The sequence below is a fragment of the Mytilus galloprovincialis genome, chromosome 14 (assembly GCF_965363235.1).
Source record: "Mytilus galloprovincialis chromosome 14, xbMytGall1.hap1.1, whole genome shotgun sequence".
NCBI lineage: Eukaryota > Metazoa > Mollusca > Bivalvia > Mytilida > Mytilidae > Mytilus > Mytilus galloprovincialis.
Window position 1 is genome coordinate 34,408,427 of NC_134851.1, and position 22,339 is coordinate 34,430,765.

General features: G+C 31.0%; 2 protein-coding genes across 2 annotated transcripts; both read left to right on the forward strand.

The window, feature by feature from the left end:
• The first annotated feature begins 2,526 nt into the window (after positions 1 to 2,526).
• On the forward strand, positions 2,527 to 8,740 carry LOC143059287 (uncharacterized). The gene is made up of 4 exons (XM_076232769.1): positions 2,527 to 2,613; positions 3,571 to 3,882; positions 7,124 to 7,216; positions 7,980 to 8,740. The coding sequence occupies exons 1-4, from the start codon at positions 2,550 to 2,552 to the stop codon at positions 8,693 to 8,695; spliced, it is 1,185 nt and encodes a 394-aa protein (XP_076088884.1). The 5' UTR covers positions 2,527 to 2,549; the 3' UTR covers positions 8,696 to 8,740.
• Positions 8,741 to 13,127: 4,387 nt separating this feature from the next.
• On the forward strand, positions 13,128 to 21,086 carry LOC143059614 (uncharacterized). The gene is made up of 8 exons (XM_076233131.1): positions 13,128 to 13,199; positions 14,450 to 14,779; positions 15,788 to 15,886; positions 16,476 to 16,601; positions 17,173 to 17,221; positions 18,307 to 18,332; positions 20,010 to 20,047; positions 20,708 to 21,086. The coding sequence occupies exons 1-8, from the start codon at positions 13,145 to 13,147 to the stop codon at positions 20,822 to 20,824; spliced, it is 840 nt and encodes a 279-aa protein (XP_076089246.1). The 5' UTR covers positions 13,128 to 13,144; the 3' UTR covers positions 20,825 to 21,086.
• Positions 21,087 to 22,339: the final 1,253 nt, after the last annotated feature.

A 22,339-nucleotide genomic window follows, 5' to 3' on the forward strand; every position in this document is an offset into this window, starting at 1 on the left:
ACATTTTGGTTGAGATTTAAAAGAATTAAACACAATTTTCTTAAAATTTTCTCTGGTAATTTAAGAAATCATTGATGCATAAGCTTTAAGTTTATTGGGAAATATTTAGCTTCATCTAACAGGGGGTAAAAAAGAACAGCTTCACATACGCCAAACCCACCCTCGCTTCAATTTCATATTTTGTTTTTAATAGAATCTTTATAATTCATTTAAGCCATACACTTGTTGAACATTTACACATGGCCTGGGCCGTGATATTCGTTAATTTTATCCCTCGATTACGCTCATGATACAATTAGAATGTCACAGCCCATGCCATTTATGGCTTCCATGAATTATTTCTTAATTTAACAAACAACAGACAAAAATACAGAGAGGTATATATAAGAAGATAGGCTAAACAAACCTTTCGATTCAATAGATACCAGGATGCAAAAGTACTCATCAGTGACGCTTGAAACAAAAAGGTGAGAAAGGCCATATAGACTACATGCTTGATTTTTTTTTATCAAGAAGTGATACATCTACTAAAAATCAAGTGTAAAATATATTGCAGTGGTCAAGATAATTTACATGTAGTTTTACTGAATATGTTTAGATGTCGATCCCTGTCTATTAACGAAGATGGTTCCATAGTTTATTCATCCAAACAAAAATTTTACACAATTTGTTAAAAATATGAATTCATTACCGACATTAAAAGTATGCATTGGTTGAAAGTCGCGAATTTCATAACAAACATGATTAATAACGTATTAGCTCATAAATGTTGCTCTGTTTTTAATTTTCTATGAACTGTATGGTAGATTTAAAATATAGAGAAATTGGAATTTGAGCTTTTATCGTTGTATTTTATTTCCGTGTATTGACCTTGTAACATTTAGCTACATTTAAAACTTCCCATGTAAACTGAGTCATCAATCAACTGGTTTGTTGTAAGTTTATTTTTCGATATAGGAATTTTAATTCCCTTTGGTATCTTTCGCCCTTTTTCAATATGTTCAGTTTAAAAACCAATATCCAAGAAAATCCTATTTTCCATAGTTTTTGACAAAACAATGTACCAATGTTAAGCGTATGAAAAATCTACAGAGTATTATTTCCCAGCAAATTGTCAATGACTTATTTCTTAAAAAACAAGCATACGGATTCTTAGTTTGTTTCTGTCTTTCCAGTTTCGTTATTTAAAATTAGTATTTCTATCAATTTAAATAAGTACATGTGTATTAAAATCGTTGTAATTTTGAAACAGACTAACAAAAATCCTAAAAGTAGGTATTTTTAATTTTGGCCGACTAGTAGTGTTTAATAGAATAGACTGATAAAATGTCTAAATCACAAAGCAATAACTGATTAACCATGTTAACGATTTATATGCGTGAATGTTTCAATATATTGGACGAGATGTTTGGTGCAAACGTAGTCGAAACGGTCAAAATGTTGTTTGTGGTTGGAACATGATTCAAGGAATACATGGAATAACAGACTGTTGACTTATTTTCCATAGGAAGTTGTTAATTCAACATAATAAAATAAAAAGGTCAATAGGCGGAAATGAAACAATATACAATTCAATTATAAACAAACGACAAAAACAAAATTTTCCAATTCACTATTATGTATTATTTTAAAAACCTGTCAACCAATACAGTTAACGTGGACATAATACACATTTAAGTAAATGGTAAAGTGCATTAAATAATATTATTATAGAAATATTAGTAATCAGAAAATTTAGATTTATTCACATGTTCATTCATTTGAGGTTGATGTTTTTATAGTCTCAGGGGGTTAACTTATTTTTGTTATTATGTTGCTGTTAATTTTTTAATCTAGCAAATGGTTGACAAAGATATACATTTTTGAAATACTGTGAAAAAACTGATCTGGTATTTTAAAAACATCTTTACATCATAGGGTAAAATTTAAAAAGCAACCCACACCCACTGCGATACCTTGTTTGAAATCATTGAAAACTATTTGACTCTCCTAACTGTGCTTTTGACTTTGCCCTTCAACTGCTTTATTTGATTAGCTCGGATAAGTTTGATGGAGATTATTTCGCGTCTGATGTTGAATTATTGTTTATTTATAATCTTTGATGACTTTAAAAGTCTTTTAAATTTTGATAAAACGGTGTGAGCAAAGGTTCCGTGTTTCAGACCATTCTTTGACCTATAACTGATTACATTTTAAACGTTGTTACTTGGAGAGTTTTCTCATTGGCACTTTTATTACATCTTCTTATTTTTATCGAAACTCTTACTGAACAATATTGTTATAAAGATACACAATTGCAACCGGTTGTACAATTTCTTCTTAATAGCTTAATCATCACTCTGTTGAACATGTTGAAAGAAAATATATTTTCGGTTACATTTTTAAGTCATTTATGATAAAAAGACCTAAAACGCGAATAATACAATATAATTCTTTTCTTTTTTGGAATATAACAAAAAAAAAATCTAAATGAAGTGACACTTACAAGCTATCTACAGTTATTCTTGGTTTTACATATTTCAGATTTGGCGAAAGGAATTTGTTACAAAATGCCATCAATCTTAACTTTGATCATGTTGATGGTGGGAACAGTTTATATCGAAATGGTGCCAGGTATATATAAACATAGAATATTATGAATAAGAAGCAAACGAACGACAAATATAAAGCCAATCAATATACGAAACGACGCAAACTAATCGATGATATTTGACTTTGTTATCGTGTCTTATGACTTTGGATATCTTTGCTTGCATCTCGCCAAAAAGAATTACTAAATATAGATAAATGTTTACTACTCCGACTCTCAGATTAAAACATTCAATCTCTTTCTGTCCTGATTCAGCAAATATCATCTTACATCAACATTGTCTCAGTATACTGTTTTTTTTAAGATTTTCTGTGAATGTACGCCTGTTCTAATGTTACGAAAATAGTTTTAATTTGATAAAATAGGATTATCGGAACACCTGTATTGTGGTGTATATTATTCTATGATGTATGCAACAATCTGTTTCCGGTTTTCATAAGAAAGAATGTTCCAAACGTGAACAAATCTCTAAGGTCGTGGACCAAATACGTGTAATGACTTAGGCACAATCTTATTCGATTATCTATGCACTAAAACACAGCAAACAATATTTAAAGTAAAAATATATTAATTTATGCATATGTTTTCATGTCTTTATTTATTTTATGCCGATGTTCAAAACGATGCAATTTGACTGTTTTTGAATTTTGTGAGTAAAGTTAAGAAGTTTGATTCTTAAAAGTAAATAGATTTTGCTCTTATATATAAATTCCGATGTCTGACAAACAAAAAGGCTTTTATTACTTTTAAAAGTACAAATATGTTTCTCTAATATGTTTGACCTGAAAAAAAAATAGATTAAGAATCCAGTCGCTTATTAGTGTTGTTATCATTCCCTTTCGAATCGAGTAAAATCCTGCTATATCTTATGGTCGTATGTCAACTGTTAAAGACTGTGTCATTAGATTTGCTTCCGTAAAGATTTTTTTTTAAAGCAAACATTTATAGATAGAGACTGACAATAATATTCTTGATTACAGGCATTATGAATGATATAGTCCCAAAGATTGTTCAAAAGGGAGAACAAGTTGTCTTGAAATGTTGTGGCTCTGGAGATGACAGGACTTGGTTAGGACCGGATACCAACAATGTATCGCAAAATCATTTACTCTACTTTTCAAAAAATATCATTAACCCGAAACTAAACAAGTCAAAGTACTTCGTTGAGAAAAATGACAGAAACTATGATTTGATCATCCTAAATTTTCAAAACGAGAATACTGGCTTTTATGTATGTAGATTTTCAAATAATGGAGCATTTCATGAGACCAAGTTCAAAGTCTCTTTGAAAGGTTTGTATACAATATCATACCCTGAATATGATCGATGTTTCTTAATGATACCCGTAATACAATACGGTAAATAATGTCCGATAGTAAGTCAACCTGAAGTTCCTTTAAAGATGTTGCTTGTTCACATTCTTGATTCTTCAGTTTAATATACATTTCAGTTTGGACATGAGTGGTAATGAGACAAATCTTTACGAGAGTGCAAATGAAGTAGATGTTAGCAATTATGACAACTGTACGACCTTTATCAATGAGAAAAATTTATACAACAAAGAAAACCATAGGCCTTTTTAATAAATCTATGTAACTTTTTAAACGTGCATTTTTATCAGACTTTTTATATCAAGTATTTTAATTATGGTTCAAAACACTAATTTTCAATTGATCGTTAAAATATGAAAAGGGCTTGTTTCTGCGAACAGAGTTACTTATTTATTTGTATGTTTGAATGAAACAGACCAAGCCTAAACATAACTAAAAATAACTTTAAGCTTTTAACTTGAAGTTACAAAATGTTGCCCTTCTGATAACAAGTAAAAATGAGTTAATCTTAAAAATCAGAACAATACATTTTTATACGGTTTCCAGTCTTTCAGTCAACATGCGGACTCATCCACAGCGTTATATTATGTACTGTTCATGCTATTCACTCTCAATCAATAGATATCAGTTATGTTTGAGTTCAGACTGTGTAGCAGTTCTTTTATACCGGGAAAAACCAGTAAACAATTATTGACTTTTGATTATGTTGATACAATGATTTATTAACCCTAGAGATATGATATTCACCGCGGCCAACTACATATGAATCAAATATACAGATATACATATATATATATATATATCTTTGGTTGATAAATCATTGTATCAACTAACATCAACTAAAGTCAATACTTGATTTAGTAAATGAATTTTTATCCATCTTTAATTTTGTAGTATTGGCTTAATTTACTGTCAAATAAATAGAAGTTTTTAACGACCTTGACTGGCTATACATCCCTTTGATGGTCGACATGGCTGGTGTCGTTTTGGACATTCAATAATTTAGTTTAACCATATGGTAGTTGGTATAATTTAGAATGACAAAAAAAAAGTTAATAAAAAATAAAATTATGTAAAAATTTTAATAATTAAACAGTTAAATGAATAAATGAATTCATGTAATTTACTGTTATCACTGTTCCCTATTTTTACACTAAATCAGTCATGTGATTTTGCAGTTTCTAATTTTCATAAGTCGAAATTTACAATAAAGATAACTAAAATCATAAACCCCAAATACAAAAAGAATATATAATTTCACAGAAAACAGGAAAAATAACCGATATAAACGTTATCTTCGAAAATCCACATATAGGTGCACGGACGCTGTTCCAAATCGTAAAATAACCTCTTGAGATTTTGACGCGATGAATTAAAAGTTTTATCAACAAATGATTTTAAATGCTTTCAACCGATAAGAAAACAGAAAAGGGAGAAGGTTTAGTACCATTCAAACGGTTAATCCCTCTGCAATTGTTTGCACCTGTCCTTAGTCAGGAGTCTGATGTTCAGTGGTGGTTGTCTGTTTATAAGTGTTTCTCGTTTCCCGTTTTTTATATAGATTAGACCGTTGGTTATCCCGTTTGAATTGTTTTACACGTCTAGTTGTTTTTGGGGCCCTTTATAGCTTGCTGCTCGGGGTGATCCTAGGCTCCGTGTTGAAGACTGTACCATGACCTACATATATAATGGTTAACTTTTATAAATTGTGACTTGGATGGAGTGTTTTCTCATTGACACTCATACCATATCTTCCTGTATCTATATCTATACTATAAACTGAATTGCCTTAAAAGCTAATGAACAGTACTTAGTTGATTACAAGGGACTAACCACATTGGATAAGTGTGAACATAGCATTCTAATATTTTTTATTGAAAATTTGTTATATAAAATATCACTAGTAATCTAAAAGACAAAAAAAAGATGTAAAAAGTAAAATCACAAAAATACTGAACTTAGAGGAAGATCAATTGGGAAAGTCCATAATTACATGGCAAAATCAAATAACAAAACGCATCAAAAACGAATGGACAAAAACTGTCATATTCCTGACTTGGTACAGGCATTTTCAAATGTAGAAAATGGTGGATTAAACCTGGTTCTATAGCGCTAACCCTCTCACTTTAATGACAGTCTCATCAATTTCCGATATTTTTACATTGATGCGTTAAATAAACAGACACAATAAATATAATAGTCAAAATATGGGTACATCAGTCATCATCGTTTAACAATTTTAAAAGGAACAATTTAACAGAACACAAAAACATCTACTATCTACGAACACATTTATTGATTTGAGTGTCTGACGTCAGAAAATTTTATACGTCACATAAATTTGTCGTTCAATGTGCGTACAAACAATTTTAAAATTTTCATGGGAATATTAGCATACAGGGTTAAAAAATCAAAAGTATGTAAGAATAAATTTAAGAAATAGACCGAGATTTAAACTAGTCCAAAAGTTATATATAGAATTTATAAGAATCCAAAAATAGTTAATTCCACTACGCGATTGAATGATTTTGACGTTTGTGGTTCAACGTATATTGTAATTCATAATAGAAATATATCATAATGACATATAATAGAACAATATAATACTGACGGGATCTTTTAAAGTACAGAGTCACGTTATAAGAACAAAAGAAATACAAAAAGTCGCAAATACAAAACAAACCACAAAAAATTGAAAGCCAATACAAACACATTGACGAGATGTATAAGTACCGAGCCACGTGAAACGGATATCACATGAAACCATTCAACAGTAAAAGTAATATTAATAATAGAACAAAGACAAATGAAAGAACTATAAAACACGTTGTTAAGATGATAAACAACATCAGTACGAAGAATCTATACATCAAGACCATCGTGTATTATTTGAGAAGTTGATACGGAATATTTATCAACAAGGTCTTGGTACCTTCCGATGAACTTTTTTAGAAAAAGAACGAGACGTTCTTCGACATACCCCTGTTTCATCAACTTTCTACTCAGACACTGATGACGTATTACAAAGTCTGAGTAGGAGCTGCAAGCTCTTGAATATCGAATAAGTTGGGAAATATATATCCCATATGCAGGTGAAGTTGGTATATTGCTACTAAGGATTGTATATTGCTACTAAGGTGTAAACTAAAGTTACAATATGTTATATCTAATTTTTGATTGTTTTCACTTTGTTTTACCTCAGGTACGCCACCAAGTAGTACACTTATGTACTACCAAGGAAGTCATACTGTGGAAAATACTACTATTGATTTGGAAACAAACGCAACACAAGAAGGTGATAAAATAATTGTTTTCGATCAAACATTTTCCATGAAACTGTTCCTTAATATTGCATTTACATTGAAATAAAATATTACTATAAAAACACGTGCAATTTTGATTATAGTGTACATTATATGAAGGCAATATCAACACATTTATTTATCGAATTTGCTGTCGTAAAACCAAAATTGTTTAACATCCAAAATGATTTTGTTGAAACATTGCTTATTGTTGTGTGTATGTTGAGTAGGTTTGCAGTGTCCCTATAGCAAATTTTGGTATACAAAAACATGTTATGACTTCCAATCAATGGTTTTAATTCCTTGTTACATATAATATGTCAACACAAAATTTTCAAATGTCGGCCGTTCATCAAAAAAAAAATTAGCTTGATTTAAATATTAAGTTAAATGCATTAAAACAAAATTCAAATGATTTTATAACATATATCAAATTTAAAGAAACTGTTTTTGCATTGTAATTTTTTAATCGCTGTCCTTTATATTCTTGTTCTAAACCTTTTTTGATGCAGATACGTTCAATTTACATCGCAACTTCATTGTTTGCCATGTTAAGAATGTACATTTAGATATTTCAATTGATAAAAAAGAATGAATCTGCAAAAAAAGTATTTTTATCGACTGAGTATTGGTGTTTTTTGTGAGATTTTGATTATGCCATTTGTTTAGGGATTTTCCGTTTCGAATATGCATTGGAGCTCAGTATTTTTGTGGTTTTCCTTTGTATAATAAAATATGCACGTTATTTTCTTTCAGATAATTCTTGTTCATGTAACTCAACATTGAATAATGAATTTTGGAAGATATCGGGCAGTTTTGTAGGAGGAATTCTTGTTTGTTTAATATGTTCAAATATATATTGCTACATGAAACACAAGAAAGCATCGAAGGATATATTGGATGTTCCACGAGATGTTCAGTATGATGAAATAGGCATCATTAACTATAACGTTGTTAATAGTGAAACCTTGCGTGACGACATAAGAGATCGAATGTCGGTTTTGCATAGGTTTGGGACCAACATTGATACTCGGTCTAGTAAATCACCAACTCTCAGTTACAGTTCTACCAATGATTCATTATCACAGAAAACAGAAGGATCTGAAAACACATACCAATCAATAAACCTTGATCAAAATCATACTCAGGAACCTAGAAAGAGTGCTGAAAACACCATACCATCATCTAGTGGCTATGGCATTGATACACATTTAATCAGACCAACAACTTCAAGCTTCAGTTCTACCAATGATTCATTATCAAGGAAATCAGATGGATCTGAAAAAACATACGAACCAATCAACCTAGCTCATCATCATATTCATGAATTAAAAACATGTAACGTAAGCACCACAACTTTAACTAGCGTATATGAAAATACTGTGGTTTTTCCTATTACAAGTAAAAAAATGAAAGGTGATCAGAGTGATAAAACCCCATGGCTATTTATCTACAATCGTATAGAAAATTAAATATGTAATTAAAAACAATAACATGAACAAAAAGAGAAAAAGGAAGGCAGCTTAGTGTGTAAATAATTTTTTTTTGTATTCACAAAAAGGAGTATCAGAATGGTATTTCGAGAAGTTGAAAACCGATAAAAGGGGAAACATTTGTAAATATGTTATTCTCATGCATGAAGCGTCAATTATATGAGATTTCAAACGCTTTCATTAAACAAAAACAGATTGCGGTACAGATGAGATGGTCGTGATAACACAGCCACACAACGTACGCATATACTTTTGTGTATTAAAGTGGGTCTTCTTTGTAAGATTTTTGGCAGTTTTGGCTGCTGGATCTAAATAATGGTCATACTAACATATTGTTAGTAGATATAGAACGGTGTGGTATGAATGCCAATAAGATAACTCTCCATTCAAGTCACTATTTATAAAAGTAAACCATTATAGGTCAAGGTACAGTCTTAAATACGGAGCGTAGGCTCACCCCGAACAGCAAACTATAAAGGGACCTGAACATTACTGGTGTTAAACCATTCCAACGGGAAAACCAACGGTTTAATCTACATTAAAAAAAAATCAGAGAAAGTGTGTCTGTTTGTATTACTTGCAATTATAATTGAACAATAAACAAATGTCATACAAGTGAGAGGTCTAGCTAGCTTTAAAACTAAGTTTCTTCAGAAAATGCTTGTACCAAGTCTGGAATATGTCAGTTGATTTTTTATTAGGTCCGTTGATATATATCATTTGATTTTGTTTGTTTATGGACTTCGACATTTTAAAATTTGCATTTGAATTCTGCATTGTGTTATACCTTTTATAAATAACATAAAAATAAAGAAATATCGGAAGTGTATCGATGTGTACATACTGTAAACCGGGAAATTTTCACGCCGTCTTTATTTCGCGTTTGATGAACACAATCTTAATTCGAGCCGTTTTGAATTCGCGATTTCCCTTTGATAAATATCTTTTTATATAAGGGAAATAGAAAGTGAACAGCTTTACAGGTATAGTAAATCAAGTGATAAAATCAATCAGAAATCTTCGGTGAATTACTGTTATAAAAAGAGATTCAAAGTGGTGTCTTGTCTGCTTGTAAAAACATATACACAATAACAGAAAAGAAGAGTGAATTAAATACTGTCAGGATTAATGCTGATTAACGATCGTTTGATCTGCTTAATCTGTGTCGCCAGTTCAACGAGGTTATAGTTTCATAATTGATTGACAGGTGCCATTAACATATTTGTGACGAGTGTTGTTTACATAACAATATCCGTAATGTCCTTTTTCTTGAGATGCTTATGAGATTAACTTGAGTCATGATTTCTTACATTGCTTTTCATTTAGAAATACAGTTTTGATCTGTCGTTTGTAAAATCCGTGTTTAACAATGATCCTCTACATATCCTATTTATATAATTATATGTCTTCATCTTATGAATAGATTTTCCTTGACATTTTGGCGTTTTAAGTCTTACCGCACAAATGGCAATAATTACACTGCCTCAAAAATTTCCCTATTCACAGTACTATAAACCTGTTGAAAACAAAGATATCAAGATTAATTGAGCCACTAACAGGACAACTGGTAACCTTTATGTATGCCAGTTTTGATCAATTTAAATCTAGAGGTTTCTATATTTGTAGTTCGTTAAGCTATATTAGGACCAGTTCTCAAGATAACCGACGAAAGGCACAAAACAGGATAGGAAAAGTAATAAAACGTCTAAAACTGTAACGTTCCTTGAAAGCTTTCCAGAGTGTGACAGAGTAACAGCATATGCTGTATGAAATGTCAGATGCAAAAGGGAATAGTGTCTGGTGTAGAACGAATATTATCTGTTGTTTTATTGATTGATTGATTGCTGTTTGCTTTACGCCGCATTAGCACAAAAAGGCTTTATCGAGGCGAGTCTGTTGATTTATAATCTCCATTTGTTTTCTAAAAGATATATGGACAATTCACAAACTCTACATGCATGTACATGTTTAATGTTATAAAGGTTTCTTATTATTTTACAATTGTTTTTTACAACATCAATTCTGCTACTACTGTATAATATGTATAACATATAGTTGTCATGTGATCAAATATGTAAAACGAATTTGAAAATTGCAAATTCGTCAGCTTTTGTAGTATGTAACTTATTTTTTTACCGATTTTTTGAACGACAGTAAGTAGATGTTAAACAAATTAGTCATATATTGTCAAATAACTCATTTATCTTTATTGTAATAAAAACAATTGTAAATGTGTACCTTTGTCACTTGTTTGCTTGCTAAAAATTAAAGTTTGTAACAAAATTGATATAATGCAACCAGTCAATGCAATTTTCATAATCTGCCATCAAAGGGATGCTACTTTTTATCAGTTATTCATTTTTGTGTTTTCCATAGAAGTCTCATTACGGCTTAATATTACCAAAAACCAGCGGTCTGATTAATGTAAAAATAATAAAGTTAACGAAAAAATAATACGATAAACAATATAACAATTGTATGGATTTTATTTTTACAGCTATTGCAATTAAAAACTTCCCATTGTTAACGTGTCTCTCTCGGAAGTTGTAAGGGTCAATGGTGTCACCAAATTTCCAATACACGGAAATTAAGTACTATAGCTATGTATAAAATCGAGTACAAATTAAACCTCACCTTGAATCTGCCATTACATTTATTAAAACATTAATAGTATGATGTAATGTGTGTGCAACCAACAAGGGGATAATACGTTTATGGTAAAGTGCTTTAATTATAAAACATTAATTTCAATTCATATCCATGTCTAATAAATCTCTTGTAACCTTTTCAAACATCAATTTATATATATATAACTCGTTTTTTTTTACTTAAAGATAAATATAATAATTAGGGTTCAAATTTCATTTGAATATGTATTTTGTTTTATCAATGTGCGTGAACTATTGTCATCGCTTTTATAATATACAAATAAAAAAAAATCTTTTGTTTTTTATTTTATATTTGAATGTGTGCATGAAAATGAAAATGTTAAACATATAAAGCAAAAACGCTTACCATGATAAATACTTTTTAATAGTGAAGGTTCTGAGTGTAAACATTTATGACACAAAATCACGATAAATGGATAAGTGGTATTCTGGTAGCGTGTTTGCTGCAAGGGAGCAAGGGCATAAGTGAATACTCGGCCGGATCAAAGACTTTAAAATTTGTAGATGCTTTTCGATCACCACGCGCAATTAAGGACTAAGAGCGAATGTTGGTTGGCTCAGAAATATAATATTGTGTCTGGATAGGGTTTTATTTGTCTTTCTGGTGACCTTGTGAACTAGCGATGTAAAAATGCGGCTCCTCGTGTCGGTCTAGTACAAGACAAGGTAACCATTAATGTTTTAGCAACATGTATTCATCGTGACATGGATATTTTTTTGCCACAGGATTGCCAGAGTCATTCATTATTACCAAAATGCAGATAAACAATTATCAGGAATGAAGAACACGTTATGTATACTACATGTAGATGTTGAATGTGGAGCCCAAACTGTCACTTCACTATTAATTCAGAAGTCAGTATAGTGTATCAACCTCGCATACAAAAAACTGTACATAATACAATGAAAACTAAATACTGAGCATCACGAACCCCATAAACAACGGGGGTGATCTCACTTGCCCCGGAAGGATATGCAGATCCTGCCAACATGTGGCACCGTCGTGTTGCTTATGTTAGTACAGACCCGGTATTAGTCTAACTTGGAGAAAATTTAGGGAAAGGAGACGGGATTGAAGTTTGGAACGTAACAGTGTTTAATACTGTTAGTTTAGAATAGAGTCAGCCTTAAGAGAGACATTTGCAAACGTATCACACAAACAAAAACTGAAATAAGATTAAATTGTTCTAAAAAGCCCAATTCATAACTGATCTGGTTTTGCAGCGTTATGAGCAATCATAGATCTGTTTTCTGGTCGAAAAATCATATATAAAATGTTCAGTTGTATTGTTTATATATCCAAATTACTGTGGGTGTCTAAATATAATGAGTTTCGTATTTTATTATAGCAGATTATTTTTTGTATTCGTGTTTATCCTTTCTCATCGACTTCGCCTCTGCTTATTTAAGAAATGTCTTTTTTTTCTTTTTTTTTTTTGGGGGGGGGGGGGGGGGCTTGATATTTGAAAAAGAGGTCCCAAAACAAAATAATCTATGGATTCCAGTCGTATCCCATTCATTCAAAATTTCATCACAAAGGAATGAAATAGAAATATTCTTGTTGAAGATGGTCTTATCGGTGTATGGTGTAATATTTTCTCAATACAAATAACTTACAACTGCACATTTTATAACTTTTTTTTAATTTTATAATTTATATTAAAATTTGGACTGAGGGACTGAACAAAACTAGCCAAATATGTTCATATAACATGTGTATAATATATTCTTTTTCAGGCATATTGAAAAAAGTTGGAAAATGTCACCAGTATTGATTTTGGTGGCAGTAACATTTCATTTACAAATAGTTTCAGGTATATAAATAAAATTTTAGCAACTGATTTTTCGGCTCTCCCTTGACACCATTTGCGAGTATGGTTTTGAGAAAACGATGATAGTCCGTCGGAAGGGGATGAAAAATAATTGACTCGTGTTAAGAGAGAGCCATATCTTTTGCACGTAAAAGACACCCTTGTAGATTTCGGAATGAACAGGCTAATGCCGCTACCACTCGCACAGTGGAAAGGGATTAATAAAAGTTTCATTAACTTCCTTCCCAATCCACTATAAATAAATATGTTTAAACTTATGAAATCAAAATAAAATAACAGCAAATTACAAATGTTACAAAAAATTCTTAATATACAATGGAGAAGACATGAAATATAGGTGTAAAAGGATTTCGAATATTCCTCTTTGCACTATGCAAATTTTTGGTGTTTTTTCGACTTCTATTTTCAGTTACTGAATAGATTATTTTTCTTCTCTCTGTAGCAAGCTTAATGTTTTTATTCCATACAGTCGCAAAGCATGAGTAACTGGAAAATTTTAAACAGCACATTAACGTACTGTCTCATTTAGAAGGATGTATTTAAATCATTCTATCGTAAATTGTTGTAGATCTTGATTTCAACAGCAGTGGCGGTTTACAAGAACTGTTAGTTTAAACATATAAATGCAGTAATTACTGTTATTATCATGAATTTCTTTCTTTTTCAACAACATATCTTTAAATGTCCTCAAATCATTTAAATTTCAACCTCGACTAAGGAAAATAGTCAAAATTATGTTAATGTAGATGAACTTTGTAGAAAGGAGTTGCGTAGCATTACATATATAATAAACATATCAAAATATATATTTTTTACAACCTGAAACCTGCAACGACAACAGGCAATATAAATATGTTGTATTTAAATATGTCTATTGATACAGTATGCTGAACTTTTGATGTACCGTTGCATTGGTGTCTTATTGTGGTATTGCCAATCCTTGATCATATCGTTTATAATGTCAAAATGGCAATACGTGGATTCTGCAAGTCGGAAAGCAGTGGTAGTGATTTATACGACCAAAAACAAGAAAACGACACCTAAGAAATGAAACCGATGAACTCACTGTTACTTATTGATGACAAAGATATAAAAACAATCACATGCCTTTCCGAGTATTCTTCATGTTTGCATAGTTATTTTGTGTCATTATTTGATAATTTCAGTCTTTACTTTCGTATCATAAGATTCATTTAACATGTTTAAATTGATATTTGTGTTCATACCTCCAGGCATTAGAAATGGCTATGGTAAAGTCACAGTCAGGATTCAAAGAGGAAAACCAGTAATATTGAAATGTTTGAGCTCCGGAGTTATGAGAAGTTGGTTAGGACCAGATGGCAGCAATTTTACAAACGAACAAGCAGTGATTTATTTTTCAAATTTTCTCAAAAACCCAAAACTGAACATGTCTAAATATTCCGTGCAGGCGAAAAATGGAAACTATGACTTGACTATTTTTAATTTCCAAAAGGCCGATACCGGGCTATATATTTGCAGATGTTTCAATGACCATGATAACGGAACATTTTATGAAACTAAGTATAACGTTTCATTATTAGGTATGTATACCAATTCAAATCGTTATTCAATTTAACGATGCTTCATTATACAAATAATACTGATAGTGCAAACCCTTAAAATAAAGTTCTAAGGGTATGAGAGTTTAATTTGTAAATAAACTCATCATAGATACCAGGACTAAATTTTGTATATACGCCAGACGCGCGTTTCGTCTACAAAAGACTCATCAGTGACGCTCGAATCCAAAAAGTTAAAAAAGCCAAACAAACTTCGAAGTTGAAGAGCATTGAGGACCAAAATACCTAAAAGTTTTGCCAAATACAGATAAGGCAATCTATGCCTGAGGTAGAAAAGCCTTAGTATTTCAAAAATTCAAAATTTTGTAAACAGTTAACTTATAAATATAAGCATATCAATGATAATTCATTTCAGCACAAAAAACTGGCTACTGGGCAGTTGATACCCTCGGGGAAATATAACACGTGAAGCTTTTATTCGGATCACGTTGTGAGCTTTAGCTTCATTTGATTATCTGTAATACGATAGGGAAAATTTCACTGGTTAGGTTTCCCCATAAACATTATATATTAAACTCGCTAAAACTGCTGCTTGGTAAATAATACGATATTTATCAACGCATCAGTTTATTTATTAAATCCATGTTGATATATATATATAATGTATCATGAAGAACGGGAAAGAGAGAGGGAAAAGATTGTCTATAGTAGGAAAAGATTACTAGTATCTTAGCTTGATTTGGCAAATCCTTTTGGAATTTTCGGTCCTAAATTCTCTTGAACTTCCTTCGTAATTTTGCTTTGATTTCTTTTTATTCCAGCGTCACTGATGAGTTTTTGTAGACGAATGGAGTGTCTGGTATACACAAATTTAGGTCTGTTATTTATGGCGTGTTTAAATTTCTTAGTCAATCGAAGATTCAAAAGTACCAAATTATAACAAGGTTGAAACTTTATAGTTATAAATGTGTGATACAAAGTAGACAATGTTCGTATAATGTGATAACACATTTATTTCTTTTTTACAAGATGAAGGTGTTTCAATTAGTACAATGGGATATGAAAGAATACGGGATTTAGAAAACGCACCGGGAATTCAAGTTAATGTCAAGGAAACCAGTTCTCAATGTAAGTACATTAGAACAAAATTATTAAAAAGACAAAATATCATTATAATTTTTTATTGTGTTCCATATTCTATAATGGACGATCACGTGTGAACTCAACATAAGTTTAATGGAAAGCTGAAAAAGTTAAAATGAGTAAGCGATCACTGATAAGTCTTTCGTAGACTGAACGCACGTCTGGATCGAATACACAATTTCAATCCTGGTATCTATGATGAGTTTATCTACGCTTTTACTTTTCCAAAAAAATATAAAAAAAAAAGATTAAATTTCTTATCATTACATTGTCATGCTACAAGCATAAAATCAACAACTTCCGTTTGTTTTGCTATGCAATTTAGAATTGAAATGGGAAATATGTCAAAGAGACAAAACCCAAACTAAAGAGCCGATATTCATGTATTTATTAATCAGTATCATAGATAAAACGTTCAGTCATAGCTGATGTGTATTTTATACTGACATCCAATCTCAATGACGGATTTTAAATAGATATTCACGTCAAGAATTCATTTAGTATTTGAAGCTCGATTACATTTTTATTTTAATTTTGCCTAATATAGTTGAAAAAGGGTATGTATCTGTTGTAGTACCAGCTAAACAAAGACATCCAAAACCTAACTCTAACTTAACGATTTCTTTGATCGTTGTTTTTCTGCTTGTGATATCATTGGCACTTCTTGGATTCATTGCTCGGAGAAAATGGGGAACTTTAGGTAAGATAAATAACAAAAATGCTAAAACAGTGCCATATATAAAAATTGAAAAGAAGAAAAATACTACGAATTAAATTCTTATAATTCTTAACGTAAGACGATCGTTGTTTTAAATCAGCTTGATAGTCTGTTTATAAATACTAAACTTGTCTCTTTTCATCCTATCGTTATGCATAGAGTAAAATTTACTAGCGAAGAGATACTGAATTTCAGAAAACACAAGGCATATTTCTCTGTATGACGTCATATTATCATACATGTAGCTGATGTTTTGAAAACGCTGACTCTTTCATTCAATCGAAATAAGAATGTCAAGCAAAACGGTTAAAATTTTGTGAATTATGTACCTTTTTTAAGATATAATTAATTTATTTGTTATGTAATGACAAATTGACAGTACTGCAATAAAGTAATTAAAGTATAGTTTTACTCTTCCATCAATAAGTGTGCCAATGCTATGAAAAGATTACAAAACGGTTTATTCTCTTCGACCGAAGGAAACAATAAAATATTATTAGGTACATAGTATTGCCAAGTTATTTCTTATAAGATTGGTTAAAATGTTTTGTAGGTAGAAAAATGCTTTTTTTCATTGTGTCATTCAAAGGAGATGCAGAAAGGTAAGGTTTCATTTTAAAATTATATTAATTACTTACGCAAAAAGTCTAAGTGGGTACATACATATATACTTTTATTGATGTAAATGCAGATATACTCAAAGTCTAACTGAACAACAAAATAAATACAACAGAAAAAAACTAATAAACTCGAAGAAACATATAACATTAAATTATGAAAACCAGACAGCAACTAGAGATAAATTGACAAACAGACAGCAACTAGAGATATATATCTAACAGCATGGTTCATACTCATGACAGCCATATCAGACCTGTTGGTGACCCTCTGCTGTTGTTTTTTATTTGGTCGGGTTGTTGTCTCTTTGACACATTCTCCATTTCCATTCTCAATTTTATATCAAAAGACGATTGTCTGCATGTTTAAATATGTCTCCATATAGTTTATAACCTTTGGAGAGTACCCAATAAAAGCGAACCATAGTGACTGTTCAGTGCAAAAAAGAGGAGAAAAATACGAAAGAACAATCTAACTCAGAGGTCTAACACTCTCTGACAATGCCATGTCTAAAAAATGAAAAATATTCCAAAGGACAATTATTAGTATACAAAACACCTAATAAAAAAACAAAGACTGAGCAACATGAATCCTGGTGTAAACTAAAGGTGATACTAGGCGTTTGAACGTGTAAGCAGATCCTGCTCCTACTTTTCTCAGATGACACGCGTCATGTTTGTAACCCTAATGAAAGTACTAACTCATGATATCATTTGTGCATTTGTGCATTTGTCGAATTGAGGGTTTCAACTTCATCATTTGAAACCCTTGGTTTAACAGCATCGATGCGCATGTTATTTTTTTGTATAAAGTATTTTGAATATTTAATTGGGCCCTTAGCTACGTTCTTGTTGCACATGTTCTTATCATGAATACCCATGGCTCTACCAATGGGTAGTTGAATTATATATTAAATGTTTTAAGTTTCTCTGAAAAAATACGGTAATATTTGTTGCCTCAATGGTTGAAAATATTGAAGAACTTGAAAAAAAAAGTCGGAAGGAAAATTACATTTATATAATACCCAAACATTTTCTAATAGAAAAAAAAAAACGCAAATTTGTTTCAGGACTATTCTAGCTGAAGATACTAGAGGTAAATATAAAACATATTTGTTTACATTTTTGTGTTATCTATAGCTACGTCATTTTGCCAACTTAATTATACTTTATTCATAAGCTTTAAATCGGGTCACTTTTACTTTTAGTCCTATAACATCCATAGGTTGTTTTATGTGTTTCATAAGTCATGCATGAAACAAAATGTTAAAATGTAATCAAATCAACTCCATCAAAATGTCTTACATGTCCTTGAAAACTGTCCTTAGACGAATGTTAATGTTCCGGACCATATGAATATTTGGACCATTCGCGTATGATCATGATCATCTGCGTATACTCAAATGGTCCGACCATACGCGTATGGTCCGACCGTATGCGTATGGTCGGACCATATGAGTATAATAATCGTTTGATTATTAACGGGCCGGACCATATGAGTATTCAGACCATTTAGGTATTTTTTTTTTCAAATTACATTATAAACGTTTCACTAATACAAAAACTGTATCTAAAAAAAACAATGATGGTTACATGACAGTTTGTTTATTTCATAATTTGAAAATTACGTAAAAAAAATAATTGATGCCATAGTTAGTTTTCATCGCTAATTTCATTCTTGCATGTAAACTTTTGGTGACATTTACTACCACACGGTATCATGTTTTTTTTTGCATTTGCGAGTCTTGGTAGTGCACGATCCTTTTCAGTTACATATTTTGTTTGCGAGTAAAAAGCTAGCCTTTTTGCAGCTGCGTACAGTGATACCGAGGTCTTTGGTCATTCTGATCTCTACGGTGTTTTTCAGAACCTCTTACTATATCTCAAATATCGCAAAATGACTGCAGTACACCATATTTACAAGACATTTAAAATAAACTATGTTACTTTCCAGTAACTTCGTGTGTAACAGTTTTATAGACATTTTTGAAATTTAATTCGTTAAGTCGACATATCGCTATTCATCCGTTATAACATATCGGCAACATTTTTTTAATGATTTGGTAATCATCGGTATAAAATGTGTTTACTTTAGTTTTGCTAAGTAAGGAAAATAAACTTCGTGAAACTTCTAATTTTTATTTAGCTAATCTTTTTATCATAATATAATAATAAAACTACCTATATGATAGCGTCTTTTTAATGAATGGTCATACCATATGAAGAGTTTAGATGTATTAAAAGTAAGCTGTAACAGAATGTTAATTGCCCCGAACATACACGTTTGGTCCAAATACTCATATGGTCCGGAACATTAACACATATTTCATGTATAAGATCTGAGGACAATACTGCAAATTGAATAAAACAAGATTATTAAGGCAAAGGAATATACAAAATCGCAAACTTTTGAAAATATATTTGTCTAAGAGTCAGTGAAAAAAATTGATAAATTGTATTAACCTTGATAGAAAAAGAATATTTTGTTCTCTTCATTCTTCTAAATGAGTATTAAATAAGGATAGTTTTTAATGAATAAAAAAACCCAGAAATATGAACTACCGCCGTTTCGCAAAATGGAATTGAATTATCTCCCCTTTAACGAATTCTGTTATTTGCATCGTACAGTTTAACAAGTGTGAACAAATTCTTTAGTATAAATCTATTTATTTGAAAGGGAACACGACGTTGGAAAACAGTTTCTGTATTATCAATCAAGGCATTTAACAAGAAACAAACACTGATGAATTTTTTATCATTTCGTTTATTTTAGAACAGCATGATAGCATTGATGAACCAGCTGAGCAATCCGTAAGCAAACTATATGTTATTAAACTTATTCATGTTATTGGTTTGTTTTAAATTACGCAAGTCACCGATGTCCCAGTGTATGCATTTGAAACAAAGCTTTTATAAGGTTCTTTTATTTCATATAGCTTTTCTAGTGTTTTGGTTGTAAGACATTCTTAGCTTCCAAATGCATACGGAATTCAGCGTTCCTGGTGAAGGTTAAAACCGCAGTTTGAACACAGGAAATTATTAAACTAATATGTTCATTTTTTGGTAAATAAAAGACCCTTACCATGTAGGTTAACTAATAAAGTATAAACAAATCTTCATATAATACATCATGTACAAACATCTGGATAGTGTCCTTAATTTGTTTTGCCATGAAAGAAAAGAAATAATGCATTATGAATAATTGTTCAGTAACGTTTGTGAGCAATTTATAAACCTCTGTATAAAAACAAACTATATAGCTTGAGTAGTACACGCATTTTAATCTTAGGTTATCACAGTTCATCTTTAACATATTTTTTAATGATGTCACGACCCTTATAAAAAAGGGCGATAATTGAAAAATGTAAATAATTTATTTTCTTAAATGATTTATTGATTACAATTTTCTCTTGTTTTTTTTTTTTTAAATTCATATATAGATATTGAATAAGTATCACTTTTGAATTATAGGAAGGATTGAACTATGTGGAAGTTTTGACGGAGCCACTAACACCAAGGCAAACCAGAATTCGAGGAACAGAAAACAGAATAATGTATACAGAAATTGATCATTCATTAAAGTCATAAGCATGACCTGAAGACGATAACGAAAAACATAGCGGATTGTTTTATATACCTATGTTAGAAAAGTATTGATGATCATTTTTCATATTTGAACACGTTCGAAAGAAATTGTTTTTCTATTATGATTATTAGACGATCTGCCTACACTTCCAAAACAAATACGATCACTGCCGATATTTAGTACGATTTGTGTTGGTCAGTTTTTAGTATTCTATGTTTACGTTTTGTGTACAGTTGATTTTCTTTCGGTCTTTACCCTTTTTAGCTCATCTGACCCATCTGAGCTTTTCTCATCACTTGGTGTCCGTTGTCCGTTGTCCGTCGTCGTCCGTCGTCGTTAACTTTTACAAAAATCTTCTCCTCTGAAACTACTTGGCCAAATTTAATCAAATTTGGCCACAATTTTTACTAGGGTATCTAGTTTTAAAAATGTGTCCGGTGACCCGTCCCACCACCCAAAATGGCCGCCATGGCTAAAAATAGAACCTAGGGGTAAAATGTAGGTTTTGGCTTATATCTTTAAAACCAAAGCATTTCGAGCAAATCTGACATGGGATAAAATTGTTTATCAGGTCAAGATCTTTCTGCCTTAAATTTTCAGACAAATCAAACATTCCGTTGTTAGGTTGCTGCCCCCGAATTAGTTATTTTAAGGAAATTTTACAGTTTTTGGTTATTATCTTGAATGTTATTTAAGATAGAGATAAACTGTAAACAGTAATAATATTCAGCAAGGTCAGATCTTCAAATAAGTCAACATGACCAAAATTGTCAGTTGACCTCTTAAGCAGTTATTGCCCTTTATAGTTATTTTAACCATTTTCTAAAGTTTTAGTAATGTTTTAAAAAATCTTCTTCTCTGAAACTACTTCGCCAAATTTAACCAAACTTGGCCACAATCATCATTTTGGTATCTAGTTTAAAACATATATCCGATGACCCTGCCAACCAACCAAGATGGCCGACATGGCTAAAAATGGTTCATAGGGTAAAATGCATTTTTTGGTTCATATCTCTGAAACCAAAGCATTTAAAGCAAATCTGCAAGGATGAAATTGTTAATTGGGTCAAGATTTATCTGCCCTGAAATTTTCAGACCCATTGGACAATTGTTTGTTGGGTTGCTGCCCCTGAATTGGTAATTTTAAGAAAATTTTGCAGCTTTTGCTTATTATCTTGAATATTATTATAGATAGAAATAAACTGTAAACAGCAATAATGTACAGCAAAGTAAGAACTACATGACCAAAATGGTCAATAGTAGTTATTGCCCTTTATGGTAATTGTTTTACAATTTTCAAATATTTTGTAATTTTTTGTCAATTTTTACACTTCTGCGCCAAATCAATTATAGATTGAAATAATTGTAAGCAGCAAGAATGTCCAGTAAAGTAAGATCTATAAACACATCACCAACACCAAAACACAATTTTGTCATGTGTCCTTTGTTTAATATGCACAAAGACCAAGGTGAGCGACACAGGCTCTTTAGACCCTCTAGTTTATAAATGTTTTAAA

Excerpts from the sequence above, each read along its gene's own strand:
- LOC143059287 (XM_076232769.1), top strand. The coding sequence starts at position 2,550 with ATGCCATCAATCTTAACTTTGATCATGTTGATGGTGGGAACAGTTTAT. Across the intron at positions 3,883-7,123 it reads GTTCAAAGTCTCTTTGAAAG|GTACGCCACCAAGTAGTACA; the intron begins GTTTGTATACAA and ends GTTTTACCTCAG. Across the intron at positions 7,217-7,979 it reads AACAAACGCAACACAAGAAG|ATAATTCTTGTTCATGTAAC; the intron begins GTGATAAAATAA and ends ATTTTCTTTCAG.
- LOC143059614 (XM_076233131.1), top strand. The coding sequence starts at position 13,145 with ATGTCACCAGTATTGATTTTGGTGGCAGTAACATTTCATTTACAAATA. Across the intron at positions 18,333-20,009 it reads TCTAGCTGAAGATACTAGAG|AACAGCATGATAGCATTGAT; the intron begins GTAAATATAAAA and ends CGTTTATTTTAG. Across the intron at positions 20,048-20,707 it reads ATGAACCAGCTGAGCAATCC|GAAGGATTGAACTATGTGGA; the intron begins GTAAGCAAACTA and ends TTTGAATTATAG.